Source organism: Plasmodium cynomolgi, chromosome 9 (genome assembly GCF_000321355.1).
Source record: "Plasmodium cynomolgi strain B DNA, chromosome 9, whole genome shotgun sequence".
In the NCBI taxonomy this organism is placed as follows: domain Eukaryota; phylum Apicomplexa; class Aconoidasida; order Haemosporida; family Plasmodiidae; genus Plasmodium; species Plasmodium cynomolgi.
In genome coordinates, this window is record NC_020402.1 from 1,398,928 (window position 1) to 1,413,968 (window position 15,041).

At 45.6% G+C, this 15,041-nt stretch overlaps 3 protein-coding genes across 3 annotated transcripts; 2 read left to right on the forward strand and 1 right to left on the reverse strand.

Moving 5' to 3' along the window:
• On the forward strand, positions 1-9,567 carry PCYB_094190 (hypothetical protein; the record flags this gene model as incomplete). Its single annotated transcript, XM_004222534.1, has 2 exons — positions 1-3,067; positions 3,308-9,567. 2 exons carry the CDS (start codon positions 1-3, stop codon positions 9,565-9,567), a joined length of 9,327 nt encoding a protein of 3,108 aa, XP_004222582.1.
• Positions 9,568-10,681: 1,114 nt separating this feature from the next.
• Positions 10,682-11,755, forward strand: PCYB_094200 (hypothetical protein; the record flags this gene model as incomplete). Its single annotated transcript, XM_004222535.1, has 2 exons — positions 10,682-10,931; positions 11,292-11,755. 2 exons carry the CDS (start codon positions 10,682-10,684, stop codon positions 11,753-11,755), a joined length of 714 nt encoding a protein of 237 aa, XP_004222583.1.
• A 1,782-nt stretch (positions 11,756-13,537) lies between these two features.
• On the reverse strand, positions 13,538-14,688 carry PCYB_094210 (hypothetical protein; the record flags this gene model as incomplete). The annotated part of the gene is made up of 4 exons (XM_004222536.1): positions 13,538-13,788; positions 13,955-14,078; positions 14,273-14,400; positions 14,538-14,688. 4 exons carry the CDS (start codon positions 14,686-14,688, stop codon positions 13,538-13,540), a joined length of 654 nt encoding a protein of 217 aa, XP_004222584.1.
• Between the last annotated feature and the right edge of the window lie 353 nt (positions 14,689-15,041).

The window sequence follows — 15,041 nt, forward strand, 5'->3', positions numbered from 1 at the left end:
ATGAAAGGAACCACGTCGAGAAGCGGAAGCATTAACTTGTACAATAACATAACCGATAGCCTGTCCAAATTAAAAACGATAATAAAATATGACCAGGAGAACGATGTGGATAAGGGAGGGGGAGAGGCACAACAGGGGAAAGCATATGAAGGAGGGCACTGCAAACTAGCTAAAGACGGGCCTAATGATGCAGCTAAGTACCCTTTCTTCGGCGGGACGGAGACTGCGGATGGGAATCCAACCCACAGGCAAAGAGATCAGAGGAAAGGGCACAGGACAAACAACAAAGAGAGGGAACTGTTGAGGAGTATAGCCAAGGCAAATTCGTTAAAAAAAATAGAAAAAAATATAAGTCTTTTGTTAAGGTCGGATGACGAAGAGGGGGAGTTGGAGGAAGAAAAAGAGGAGCAACATCTGAGGGACATGAAGCATTTGAAGCATCCGCAGCATCCGCAGCAGCCGCAGCAACCGCAGCAACCGCAGCAGCATTATGACGGAAGTGATGGGTGCGTGGCAGTGGGACCTGGTACTGTGTTCGCACCGCGGCGCAATTACCACCAAAGGGAAGAAGGCCGTTTGCCCAACCAACCCTATCCCTCCACTGTACAAACCGATGGGCAAATCAGAAACAAGAATTGTGACGAAGCAGTCGAAATGGACAGAGATGTCAATTATGGAGTCAATGCTAATTATAAAATGGGAGGAAACCTGGACAGTCTCGAGAGAATTCCTCAGTTTAGCATCACAGGGAGTAAGGACAAAATAGGTTATAGCAAGCACCTGATCCAGGGCGGGTACTTCGACATGGTCGATACAGATATGGCACACAGCACGGATGGTCCTGCGGGGAAGAACCAATTGGATCTGTCACTCATGTCAAAGGAGGACCTTAAGAAGGAATTTAGCTTTTACTCCCTGAGCGAAAAAAACAGCGTGCACAAGTTTTCCCTCCAAAATAATGATATGCTGGATCTGAGCCAAATCTCGAATTTTTCGAATTTTTCGAACAGGTTGAGGGGATCCAGCCGGGCCAACTTCGCCAAGGGGTCCAAGCTGAAAGAGGCAACGATGAGTGATAGCAACACGTCAATCAGCTCGTTCACCTTCAACGGGAATGCCAGCAATTTGATCGGCAGGGACCTGGCAGGGGAAGACGAACCTGACCGATATGGTGAACATGGTGAGCATGGCGAACATGGCGAACATGGGGAACATGGCGAACATGGAATCAATCCAGCCATTGACCTGAACAGTGATCATTGTGCAAAGATGCATGGCAGAGTTCTTTCCGCCGCAGCGAACGGCATGGAGAATAAAGGGTTGAGCAAAAAAAAAAAATCAGACATATATATAGCGATGGATAATACTAGCAATAATAGCGGAACGTACTACGAGAACAGCCTCAAAAGTAATAGAAGCAATTTAGGCACTAGTCGCCAGAACACCTTAGATGAGAGTCATAGGACTTACTTAGGTAGTGGAGATTACTTTGATCCCAATTTAAGTCATACCAAGGTGGACAAAAATACCTTGCCTGGTCATGTAAATTTTTACACCAAGCATAATGAACTGAATGAATCGCTACATAATCTAAATGCTAACAAAACAAGCCGAAGTGGTGAAGCGGCTTCACTAAGAAGTGGCGAAGCGGCTTCCCTAAGAAGTGGTGTAGAGGCTTCCCTAAAAAGTGGTGTAGAGGCTTCCTCAAAAAGTGATGGCTCATTTGTGAGCAAAAATTACCTCAATCTGAATAACAGCAGCCATGTAGATCTGACCCGTTCACAGATGAACGTACGAGCGAAGAAAGAAATAACAACTGATCACGTGAGGGATGAAAGAGAGAGAGAAAAGAAAAAAGAAAACATACACATTGGATCAAACATCGATTTTGACAATAACATTTTTAAGAATTACAACAAGGAGAAGAAATTAGAAGAAGGTAAAAAATGTGGCAGCGATGTGGAAGGGAGAGTACTGTCCGAGGAAATGATGAGCGAAGTACTCACACACGCTGCTTCATCTGGTAAAGCTGCAATGAAAGATGAAGCAGATGGTACTCTCCCCATTAGTGAAGACGATGTGGATAGAAAAAATATTAACGAAATATACAAAAAAATCAACTCCATTTCGATGCTCAATGATCTTAGTTTGAATAAGCTGGAGAGTCTCAACAGCAGCATTATGGATATATATACAAAAAATAACGATGAAGGCAAATTCCTAGATGATATAATTTTGGATGATAGTATTTTTATTAAGTCTAGCAGTCTCTACCGAGAGGAAGACAGTCCGCATGTCACCACCCTTCAAGGGGACCTCCCCCCCGATGATTACAGAAAGAGATTTTCCTTTTCGTCCGATCCGGATGCAGCGGATAGCCTTTTTAAAATTTCTCTCAGTTGTAACGAGGTAGTTGTCCCCACCGATGAAGTCTCTCGTCCAAGGGATGAAACTGGCTGCACGAATATCAATCACGCACATGTTGAAGAGGCGAAAGAGGAACAGAAACAATCTCCAAAAGATGGACCTACAATAAGTAACCAATACGAATTTGAAACAACTCATTGTGAGTTTAAGCAACGTGCGGAAGAGAGAGAAATGTCTACATTTAGAGAAACCAAAGTAGAGGAATCCCAACGAAGGAGTAACTCAATCAACCAGTTGAAGGACAAGTATAACAAAAGGAAGAATGAAACGATGGAAAAAAACGAAATGAAGTTATCCGAGTTACCTTCCCAGTTAGATAAAAATCTGTTGCTAAAAAATACGTTGACATTGCAGAGGAGTTATAACAATATGGAGTGCAGGAAATCTAAGACATCCACATTGGACCAATTCGCAACCCCTTCCATTGACCGCCTCTTACCCAATGAGAGGGATCAGATGGAGAAAAGGAATATTTCTCGATCATCTGTCAACAAAACGGATACAATAAATCGTTTTTCAAAGCATGACATGTATGTGCATGATGATAGATTATGTAGAAACGAGTTGGAAAATCTGTCCAACTTATTTTTAAGCAAGAGCGTCTTTGCGAAATGCCCGGACTTGGTCAGTAACTCCGCAGGTATGAACGACACATTGGGAAAGGCGTATTATGAGGATGCTCCCGATGATCGGAATGCACGTCCACCACGAGATGTACTTCCATCACGAGATGCGCTTCCATCACGGCAGGCACTTCCATCACGAGATGAACTTCCATCACGGCAGGCACTTCCATCACGAGATGCGCTTCCATCACGAGAGTACGACATAAGAAGTGAACCCAACAGTTTTTCAATTAGTAATTATTCTTCCCTCACAGGGAAGGGAAAAAAGGAGAGGGAGGATCAGGTCAACCAAACCAATTCCTTCTCATCCGTTTTTCCTTATGATGATAAGGTCAGCAATGGAGACCCGTCCCATTGTTTGCGAGGCGGCACCAGCGGGGGAATGAGGCGCAAGAGAAGCATAAGTGACTGTGAGGGGGAGAGCGCAAACGTTTATAATGATAGCAGTGTGGATAGGATCCACAGAGAAAATGCAAATGACCTGGGAGTTAGTTCCCCGTATGATCCGCAGGAGGGGAAATGGCCTAACGGGGGTGTCGCTGCTGGGGGGGTCGCTGTTGGGGCTTCCTGCACTGGGGCTGCCTGCACTGGGGCTGACTCTTCCCGGGGTCGACACAACGTGTTAATCAGTGCAAGCAGAAGTAGCATGCGAAGCAGCGGGAAAATGGAATGGAGCAGACTGGATGAGGAGAAAGGGAGCAAAACAACAAAGGGAGGGAGAAGAGGCTCCAGTGAAGAGTCGCGTGGAGTGCTGAATGACTTGGTCCTATCGAAAAGGACAAGCGATTGCAAAGTTAACCACGTTAGTGATACATTCTCAGATGAAGAAATATCTACCGGGGCAGAAGGAGGTACCCGTTTTACCGCCCACACAAGTGAAGGCACCAATCACATGCGTAACCTCTCCTATGACGGAGCTGTCATAATTGGAAACGTGGGACAAAGCCAAAATGGTATGCCACGTTTTTTAAGACAACTAAGCAGAGGGACCGACTCCGAAAGGTCTTCATCTCTGATGAGGTCCCATGAGAAAGAGGTACGACCGAATGAAGGGAAATTCTACCCACTTGATAAGAAGACCACCTTGGAGGAGGGCAAAATACCCCCAATGGTGAACAACAAAAATGAAGAGGGAATAAACTACGAATCGCAGCTCTCCAAGGAGGACGAAATTAAGCACAGCGGGATGACGAGCATACCAGATATTCTCCACTTTGGAGAGAACAACAACTCCTCGATTTTTTTTTTTGACAATATACATAACTCATCAGAGTATGACTGTATTCCCAAACCCTTGCACAGTTCGTACTTTGAGCGTAAGCGTAAGGTTTCTCGGGAAATGACAGAATCATTTAGAGATGGCCAAACGATATTTCAACCAAATATAAACTCATTTGAGAGGATCAACAAGGGGAATATCTCCCGGACATCGCCGCTAACGGAAGGGAAGAAGTCCCTTATTACTCTCTCCAGCATGAATGGAAGTGTGCGGTACCCAAGTGGGGAAAACGAAAAAGATTTTGAAGAGGACATAATGCGTCAGGATACAGCACACAGAAAGGTGAGCGATGAAGGGGTATCTGACAGACAAGGGTATCTAACAAACCAGACTCGATCATGGAAGGGATTGCAGAGAAGTAGTAGCAGCGTGTTGTTTAGTGGTCCTAATCGAAAGATCACACCATCATCGGGGGGTTTCGCCGATGATCCTACAGTTAAGGAATACACCCATGACGATCGAAGGAGCAGCGTTGATACAATTTTTGCAAAAGAAGACGAGCAGAAGAAGGGGCCAATTGATCGGAATACCACCCCACGTAGTGAAGGGACAAACCAACGGAGTATCGACCAAGTACAGTCACAAAAGGGTATGGAAGTAAGTGAGAAAGGGAGAGCGAAAGATAAAGCGCCAAGCGAAGCTGCGAATGATGTATTAGAAGCATGCAGCACCAGTTACTCCTTCGAAAGGAATGGAATAAATGAGCAGAAAGGACAAGCAGGGAATTCCTACCAGTCTGTACAACTAGAGGCTTACAAAATATGTGAGCATGAGCAGAGAGAGAGAGGCAGTAGAAACATAGCAACAGAGTATGACGCTACAAATGCAGGACGTGCAAATGAAGAAAAGAGCAACACGGGGAAGGTAGTAATCCCCCCGAGTGAAGAAGAAAGAAAAGTGCATCCTAACTGCCACGGTGAGGAAAGAAGTAATAGAAGGGTAGTATCACCCTGCAGTGGACAAAGAAGGAACACAGTTGCTGGTGAAGAAAAAAGCGCTAACGGTTATATAGGAAAGAAAGGCAGCATAAATGGATTGCCCCCCCCAAGTGTGCCCAGTGATGTGTATGAGAATATCGACATGCACAAGGAGAATCAGCGGAGTGACAATGAAAAGGTTCTCTCAGGGGGGAATCCCTCTGAAGAAAACCCCTCTGTGGAGAACCCCTCTGTGGAGAACCCCTCTGGGAAGAACCCCTCTGGGAAGAACCCCTCTGTGGAGAACCCCTCTGGGAAGAACCCCTCTGGGAAGAACCCCTCTGGAGAGAACCCCTCTAGAGATACGCACCCGCGTAGTATCAACCGTGACGATAATTTGGACCCCAAACAATTTAAGAACAAGCCGAGTGTGGATTATCAAATGGTCCAGGGCCCAGGGGGGAAGGAAATCAACTACATGGAAGGACAGAATCAGGAAGAAAGCTGTACAAGGAATTCCCAATACAGTAAAAATTCGAATGAGCCTTATGGAGAGACCTACCGATGCAAGAGTGGCCAATTGGGTTATGTGAAACAGGGTACACAGAGCTATGAACATGCTGGTGATGAACAGGAAACCATTTTATCCACATGCAGAGAGGAAGACTACACATCACACAAGGGTAACATCGGGGATTACCCCTACGGAAAATATTTCAGTAAAGGCAAACGGGAAGACGAGCTTCATTCTAATCACTACAATGATGGAGTGAGAAGTAACGGGGAACATTCCAGGAGTAGTGCATTAAGTGAAGATGCATGTCTCGGTGCAGTTAAGGTGGAGAGGGCGGAACATTCCAGTAGCGGGGCTCGCAGCGGGAGAGGTATGCATCACAGGGGAGACAAGGAGGAGCATGGTGGGGGGTTTCAATCAGAGAAGATCCCGCAAGGAGACAAACATGCTTATGAGAGGATCGACCCGCTAGGAGACAAAAATTCGTATGAAAGGATCGACTCGTTAAACACAATTCAACCGTACGGAATGAAGAACCCGAGGGAGGGAGAAACGAAGATAAACGCGCATATGTGTGGAAGCGGAAGAGGAGGTACTCATCCATGTGGCATACATACAGAAGGAGATGGCAGAAGAAACACAAAAGACATCGCTGTGAAAAGGATTAACGAGATAATAATGGCACCAAACAGTTTGCACAACAGAACTGATTCAACCAACCTCGAAAGGAAGAAAGAAAGGAACACATATGATCACGCGGGTGAGGATTTTCCTCAAGAAAGACCAGCACAGGATTACCCTTATGGTAGATACCAAAGCAGAGACGCAAATTATCCGTACGAGCAATCCAGAAAAGGGGACAACTATCGTGGAAGGGATATTCTAGAAATGAATGCAACGAACTCGTACCAGTTAAAAAAGAATAACCAATTTGAAGAAGCCATGATCCAACACAAGTACAGTAAAAACGGCACGCAGCTTTATGAGGATGAGACCAATCAGCCGGTTTATCCCTTCAACGAATTTCTTCCAAACGATAAGGCCCCTTCTGGTCATTTGGGTAGTCTTGCAAGGGAAGAAGCATTCGCCAGTCGTCTCATGGAAGGGAATGTCCGTGAGAGGCATAGCTCTTTGGGGGGATGTGAAGGGTACGAGAATTGGCCTCAAAGAGAGGGGGTGACTGGGGAGCGTGGCAGCGAAAGGTATGACCCCAGCTGGAGTCGCGGCGGCGACTACCGTTATGGCGGGCTTTGTGGAGAGCACCACGGGGAGGAGAACCCCTGGGAGGAGCACTACAACGGCCACCACGACGGCCACCACGACGGCCACCACGACGGCCACCACGACAGCCACTACGGCCGCTACCCCCCCCTGTACGAAAACTTGGAAGTGCACAGTGTCATGGTTGCCCCTCATGACAGAGTAGAAAAATCGAAAACGAACGTAAAGATTGTGGACCATAATTATGTTTCGAGTGGCATCCCCTATGGAACAGATTTTCACTCACCAGTTATGCCACAAGGGGAGTATGTAAAGGCACACACGTCTTATGTATCCTACGGGGGTGGAGCTAAGTGGAAGGGAAACAGTACACAACCCCTTGGATGTGCACACCTAGAGGAAAAGAAGAAAGAGGCCATTTATAACTATAAGGAGGCACGTTTAAAATATGATATTAAACGAGAGATGTATGAGGGGAAGTACACGGGGAGTCCGCACGAGTATGAACAGTGCTCACGGGTGGATGGAAGAAGCAACACTGCACTTCCGTACGACTACTACATCGATGAAGGTGCGCGAAGCGAAGTTGTGCGGCGGTATGGCAAGTATGCTCAGGAGGAGTTGCACAGAAAAGGCGAAAATGTAATTATGTTCCACCGTTTTGGAGAGTCAAAGGATGTAGATAGTCACATCGATAGAGTAGCTCCCGCCCCCTCGCGTCAATACAGCGGGAACGGCGGGGGGAATAGCGGTGGGAACGGCGGTGGGAACGGCGGTCGGGACAGCGGTGGCCCAGTACCGCTTCATTACGATGTGAAAAGAGAGGATAACACACATGGATTGGCCCCCCAAATGGGTGATGACTACCCAAATGAGAATAAAACGTGGAACTACAGAGAAGGAAAAAATGGACTACCTTTTAGAAAGGCCAACACAAATTATGAACAATACAAGGTGGGTAGAGACATGGGAAGTAACAGTGATGGTCGTATATTTAGACACTCGGAGGGGGACACAATGCATAGGGGAGGAATATCAAGGGGAAACATCCAAATGGATCACAATGCAAGTAGCAGCAGTGGAAGGAATGCTAACTATAACGAACTACTTTATGAACTGTTCAGGGAAAATATAGACAGCCAGGGTAAGGAAAAAAACAGCCAAGTGTTAAATAAAATTATGGATGTCATGATGAATATACAGAATGATTTGAAGGATGTGAAGTGTAAACTCAGCAGGAAGAAGAAAAGTGATCACCACCCCCAGGAGGGGGGAGATGCCCGCAGTGAGGATAGCGGCCAGCATGAGGGTCAGCGCAGCAGAGGGAATAATGGCACACCGGATGGTGAGAATAAGGGCAACCCCCGTGGTGAGAATAAGGGCACCCCCCTTGGTGAGAATAAGGTCACCCCCCGTGGTGAGAATACGGGCCAGCCAAACTGCCTTGGTAGGGGCCCAGCCCGGCGATCCTCCCCCTTGAATAACCCCGAATTGGACGCGAGCCTGACCCCCGTTCTGCAGAACCTCAACTACGAAGAAGTAAAAGACTCCGTTATCAGCAAATCGAATAGGCTATACCTGTTCAGCAAATTTTTCGCCTCCGTTTTTTACGAACACAGTGTGAAGACGCATAATTTTATTATGTTCAATATATATAACACAGAGCAGAGGAGACAAACACATAAAGTATCTCTTTTCCTGGAGAGGGACTACAACGATATCTACAGTCACGCGTACAATAACTTACTGTTCTACTCCTTTGATTGTTACAAATTCTACAAATACATAAAGACCAAGTTCCAAGGGAGTTACAAAATATATGAGAATTCAACTCTGTGTCTTTACATACAGAATAATTACGAGACGAATTTGATTAATCGTCTCTTTATTGAGCAAAATAATTTGCACAAAAGCAGCTTCTGTCTAAATGAGAAGAGGATCCTGAAGACCTGTACCAAATATGTGGTGGAGTATTTTTTGTCTCTTTTAGACAAACAGGTTAATATAAAAAATGTGATTCCTTTTATGAAGAAAAAGAATTACGAGATCGATCAGAGAAACTTGTATTTTTTCATTTCTAGGGTTAATTTAATGGATAAAATTTTTAGTGACTCACATGGCTTCGAGTGCAACAAAAAGACGTTCGAGAGGTTCTCCCCCAATGTGAGAAATTTCGCCGTTTTTTTTAAGTACATACGGGACGCCTCCGACTTTTATGACTCCCTCGTTGGGGCGGAAGTGGAAGCGGGAGTGGAAGCGCCACAGGGGGAGGCAGCACCGGGGGAGGCACCTGCGGAAGCGCGTTCTGCGCCAGGTTCCTCGGCACGCTCCGCCAACGCTGCAGCTGCTTCGGGTGCTCCCCCTCCTGGTCGCAGCTACCGGCTTATCATCGTGGCCCTGCACAAGGGGAAATCGTTCCAGTACGACAAGGCTCCCTTCAGCAGCTTTATAAACTCGAGGCAAAGCGATATGCACCACTACTACAACAGTTACGACTCCATGTCCTTCTTCAATGACGAAGTGGTGCTCTTCAATCTGTCCTATGCAGTTCCTTTTTACTACATAGAGTACTACAGGAACTAGGGCCACGTGGGGGTTCCTACAGACACACATCGCGTGAGTAAAAGCGCCCAAGTGGAGTTTTTTTTTTCTGAAAAATTATCACAATGTGTAGTGCCACTTTTTTTTTTTCTTTTTCTGAATAATTATCTTAGTGTGTAGTACCCCCTTTTTTTTTTTCTCTCTTTTTTAAGGTTCTCCCATTTGACTTTTTTTTTTTTTTTTTGTTGTAAGCGTTTTAATTTTTTTTTTTTTTAAATCCTTTTCGATTGCATTTTCAAATGTACTCAAGGATTCCCTACACTGGGGCGGTTTGTGCATTTTTTTTTTTTTTCCCAATTGGTGTGCCTTTGTTTTGATAATTTTTAAGGCAGAGCACACCAACGGTGCGTTGATGCGCGGCACTGCTCCCTGCACTGTGTCTTTTGAATAACCTTGTGAATAACTCCTCCCATTTTTAATAGTTTTGCGCCGTTGCGGTGTTGCGGTGTTGCGGTGTTGCGGCGTTGCGGCGTTGTGGTGTTGCACTCTTCGACGTTGCGCTGCTTCGCCGTTGCACTGCTTCTACGTCGCGATGGTCAGTTTGACAGCCATGTTGGGCACGCCTCCCCCGAGCAGTGCTCCCCTTCTGTGCGCCCTTTTCCTCCAATTTGTTCCTTTTTTTAGCCGTTCTTTTGTACCTACACCAGAGAGTTGCGCAGATAAATAGCGTGGGGAGGGGTGAGCACAAACGCACATATATTTACTTTCCCCACATGGCAAGATTCCCATTTTGACCAACTTCGCAGCAACGTAGATGACCTAAATGTGCATTCCTTTAGTTTCCCCTGCGCAGGTTACTCTTTGTTCATAACTCGCCCTCCAAAAATTTAAACTATTTTTCACTTTTGTGTGTGAAGTAATGTGTGTGAAGTAATGTGTGTGAAATTTTGTCCCCATGATTAGCTCATTGGACAAACGCCATAGTTCGTCCCATAGCAAAAATTAAAATTTTTTTTGTAAAAAGAATATGTATCCGTTCGATAGGTTCAATATGCACGCGGAGAAAATAAGCATCCAGGAAAAGGTGGGACGGCGACACTACTCAGTTGTGTGTTGTAGCTCTGCTGCTGCTCGCCCCTTAGGTGGACTCCCCAACATGAAGCGCAAAAGGGGGATCACCTTTTCTGTGGGTCTTTTTCTACTATGCTCTTTGTTAATCGGTCTAGGGTTGGGTTTGGAGGATTCCTCAGGAGAATCCCCCCCCAAAGACAGCTTCCTATCAACCTGCATGGAAGTCATTGATGCGATAACATTCTACGAAGACGAGCTGCAGAAGTACAAGTATGACGATGAGTGTGCACCCTATCGGTACATAGGCAATGCAGTTTTGGAAAAGAACAATTTGAGTCATTACAACTGCTATGCCAAGATACAGAAAGCATTGTGTAAGCTGAGGTACACCAGGGTTGCAACTCCTCAGGGGGGGAGCGATGATGGGGAGAGCGGAGAAGGGGAGAGCGATGAGGGAGAGAGCGGAGAAGGGGAAAGCGCAGAAGGGCATGCAGATAGAGAAGGTGAAAAACACCACAGGGAAAATACCAATGGAGAGAGTAGAACAAATGAGGAACACCCCCAAGAGGATTTCCCAACAGAAGGAGATGAAGCTACGTGCACCAGAACGAAGGATATGTTTATGTCCCTGCTGAAGAAATGCAGCGAAAGGGGATATGGAGATCCCGTGGCCCATTGCGCCTCCCTGGACATAGAAAAAAATGTCATCTCAGATGGAGAGCTATTCTGTGAGAGTTCATTCGAAAGGAAAAAAAGTGTGCATGAAAATGGGGGTCACAAATCAGTCTATGTAAATGGTTATAAAGAGCACATAACTGAAACTTTCCATTTTGAGGAAGACCAAAGGGACGACTGCATCGGTATGGTTAATCTGTTTAACAGCTGCTCCACTGTTAGAAGAAGCGTCTTTGGAGATACACCTCTCATCCATTGTGCTGAACAAAGCGAAAAGCATTTTTGCAATAGAAGGGTTCAAAAAATGGAGGATAAAAATTATATATACACCTGCTCAGACATGATAGTGCCTTATTTGTTGGGCGCAAAGAATAAGGAGAAGACGTACAGCCAAATGTGCCACGATGTAAAAGATTACGCAAAGGTGTTGAAGAATGAAAAAAATGAAATTTTTAAAAAAAAAAAAAAAAACAAGAAAGTGTGAAGAATATGAAGCTAACGAAAAAGTTGTACAAAATTACGGAACATATTTTCCAAACTCTGCAAGAGCAAGTGGAAAAATACAACACAGATTTATTTCACCTCTTTAACCTTTTGAAAAATACAAAGATTGTGCTCCCCATTGAATATATGTTAAAATTGAACGAAATAACTGATGGAATTACTCACTTAGAGGACGCAATGCACAAAATGGTGTACCCCACCTTGGATGAGAACAATATTGAGGAAAACGTTTTGCTCGTTAATGAAGCGAAGGCTGCCATAGAGGGGTTCCTGAGCTTGCAGCAGGGCATCGTGGTCGCGGCCAGGCAGGTTAATGAGTACATTCGCAGGGCAACCGATGCAGCAGTAACCGATGCAACAGCAACCGCTGCAACAACAACCGCTGCTCGAGCTAGCCCGTTAGGCAATCGCGCCATCCTCTTAAGCTTGGACGAGCTGGAGAAGCTGCAAAAAAGGCATAAACGCATTAACGAGAGAATAGAAGACTATGCTGACAGACGCAGCCATTCCGTTCTCCACGACCATAATTCGATGATGAAAAATTTCCATGACGATATTGAGAAGCTAAATGGATTAATTGAAATTTACACTTCGCAAATTTCTTTGCTAATTGGTAAGGGGTTAGTTGCATGATCGATCGGGCGAGCCATCCACCTGCTCATCGTTCCCATGCGGAGCCACACCGCACACTGCGTGAGACATCCATGTGTGCATATAAACTGTGTGCGCAATTTTTTCGCAGTAGAATGAGTTAAATTGTTTTTAAAATACTAAACAGGGGGTGAACAAATGAGGATGCGGTAAAATGGAAAGGCGAAACGATGGGAATTAAAAAAGACGTGGGTAAATAGGTGTGCAGGAGCGTAGTTAATAATGATTGGTTGGGCGGTCACTCCGAAGAGCTGTGTAACCGCATACCCGCAAAAACTAATTCACCAAAACGAAGTACATAATTATTGGTAGCAAAAGGAGAAGCGAGCTCGGGGCACTATTGTTCGAACCCCCCCTATGTTTAGAATCGCCTTGCGAATTAACACTCTTGAGCACTTGCACATTCCCAGGGGGTTTCACCTGTGCCCCGTTGCCGTTTTCTGCCCCGTTGCCGTTTTCTGTCCCCTTGCCGCTTTCTGTCCCCTTGCCGTTTTCTGCCCCGTTGCTGTTTTGTGAGCCGTTGCCGTTTTGTGCACCGTTGCTGTTTTGTGCCTCATTGCCGTTTTGTGCCCCGTTGCCATTTTGTGCCCCGTTGCCATTTTGTGCCCCATTACCGTTTTGTGCCCCATTACCGTTTTGTGCCCCGTTTGGGAGATTGTCCGCTACGTGATTGTTGTTTTGCAGGCTCTGTAACGCATTCGTTTGTGGCGTCGCTTGAAGCTTTAGCCAGTTTTCTATAGCTTGGTCCGTCCGGGGGCATTCAATTTTGGCGTAAAAATAGTAGTTCCCCACGTGGTACCCCTGGTCGCTGGTTATGTCGACATTCAAGTTTCGGCTGTCCAGCAGGTTGCTGCTTTCTGGGACAAATAGGCGCCTGGGGAGAATAAGCGGTGAAATGATATCGGGTTTGCAATGAAATGATACCGGGTTTGCAATGAAATGATATCGGGTTTGCAATGAAATGATATCGGGTTTGCAATGAAATGATATCGGATTTGCGTCGAAATGGCATATAAATTGCGGGCAATTAGCATCGTGCTAGCGCAGTGCGGCGCTGCAGCGCCCATTTTTACATGCCCCGCAAACTCATCGCTGCGGTTATAAGTGACTATTACTGGTAAAAGGCGAAGGACTGCGTCTGGTGAATGTTAAACGTTTTGAAATTGGCCACATTCAAAGGGCAGGTGGGAAGGGAATTTTTTCCATTCGGGAATTGCTCATTTGGTTTTAACGAATCAGAGTTGACGTTGTTTATCCTAACGGATATGTTCAACCCGTTCGCGTCATTATCCTCTGCGAGCTTCGTTCCGTATATGTGAAAGTTGGCCAGCCTGAACAGGTGCTTGTACGCCTCAGTTTTATCTATCCAAGGAAAAAAAACATTGCACACATGTATATATATATAAATATATATATAAATATATATGTGTTTGTTTGTGTGTGTGCGTGCGCACTCAGCTGGTACAGCTAAAAGGAGCCGTGTCTTTTAGCGCCACGACAGATGCTCTTTCCCGTTGAGTAAAAATACCTGCATTGGGCAGTTCCTTGGATGCCTGCACGAATTTGTTCAGGTGAGGGACGCACTTGGAGAAGTCGAACAACGCCTTGTCCCACAGAAACGGCACACCTACCAAGCTATTTTGGCTAATCAGCTAAAAAAAAAAAAAAAAATGAACAGGGAATAATATTTGGAGAGAAAAAGAAAAAATATATGAACAAGGAATAATATTTGGAAAAAAAAAAATGACAAACATAGCAGTGCAGTCATCAGCTATCATAAAAAAAGCTAGCTGCTTTCCCCCGCTCTGGCATAACAATCTATGTTCTTTTTTTTTTTTTCGTTAACATTTGCAGAGTCGATGAAACCCGATGATACGAGGATATTTTCTGGGTTAAAACTTTTCATGTTGCTACACTGGTCTCTTGACGTTCCCAAAATGGGACACCCGCCGCAATACGTTACATTTGTGCAGTCTGAACAAAGGGGAAAAAACGGTGTGTGCATCATGCACAATTTGGTGGGTTAGTAAGCGTGCAAGAGTATTCAGGAATGGGTTGCATGTCTGCATATATACATTCATGCACGCATGTGGTACGCGGTTGAGACATACCGGTCAAGGGTATCTTCCCGTTGGCGTCGTTCGTTAGGGGAGCGCAGTTAATCGAACTGCATATAATTTCGCTGGTGTTAAATTTATCGTTATTTTCCATTAATTTTGAAAAGACCTGTACAGCGTTTCCATCTGCGGGGGGGCTAGACATGGCCATTCCCGATGTGACACTTTGATTCGCGTTTGTGTTTGTATTGGGTGCATTTGTGCTATTGCCACTGACCGCAGGTACGGAGGCGGAGGCGGTTCCAAGGGCGGCAGCCGCGGTTGTGCTCAAGTTGCTGCTGCCATTGGGGATGTTTCCATTAGGGTTGTTAACCCCGTTCATGTTATTGCCGCCCATATTATTCCCGTTCACGTTGCCATTCGCATTCACGTTGTTTCCCCCATTGGCGTTGTTTCCCCCATTCACGGTGTTTCCCCCATTCACGTTGTTTCCCCCATTCACGTTACTTGCCCCATTCACGTTACTTGCCCCATTCACGTTACTTGCCCCATTATTAT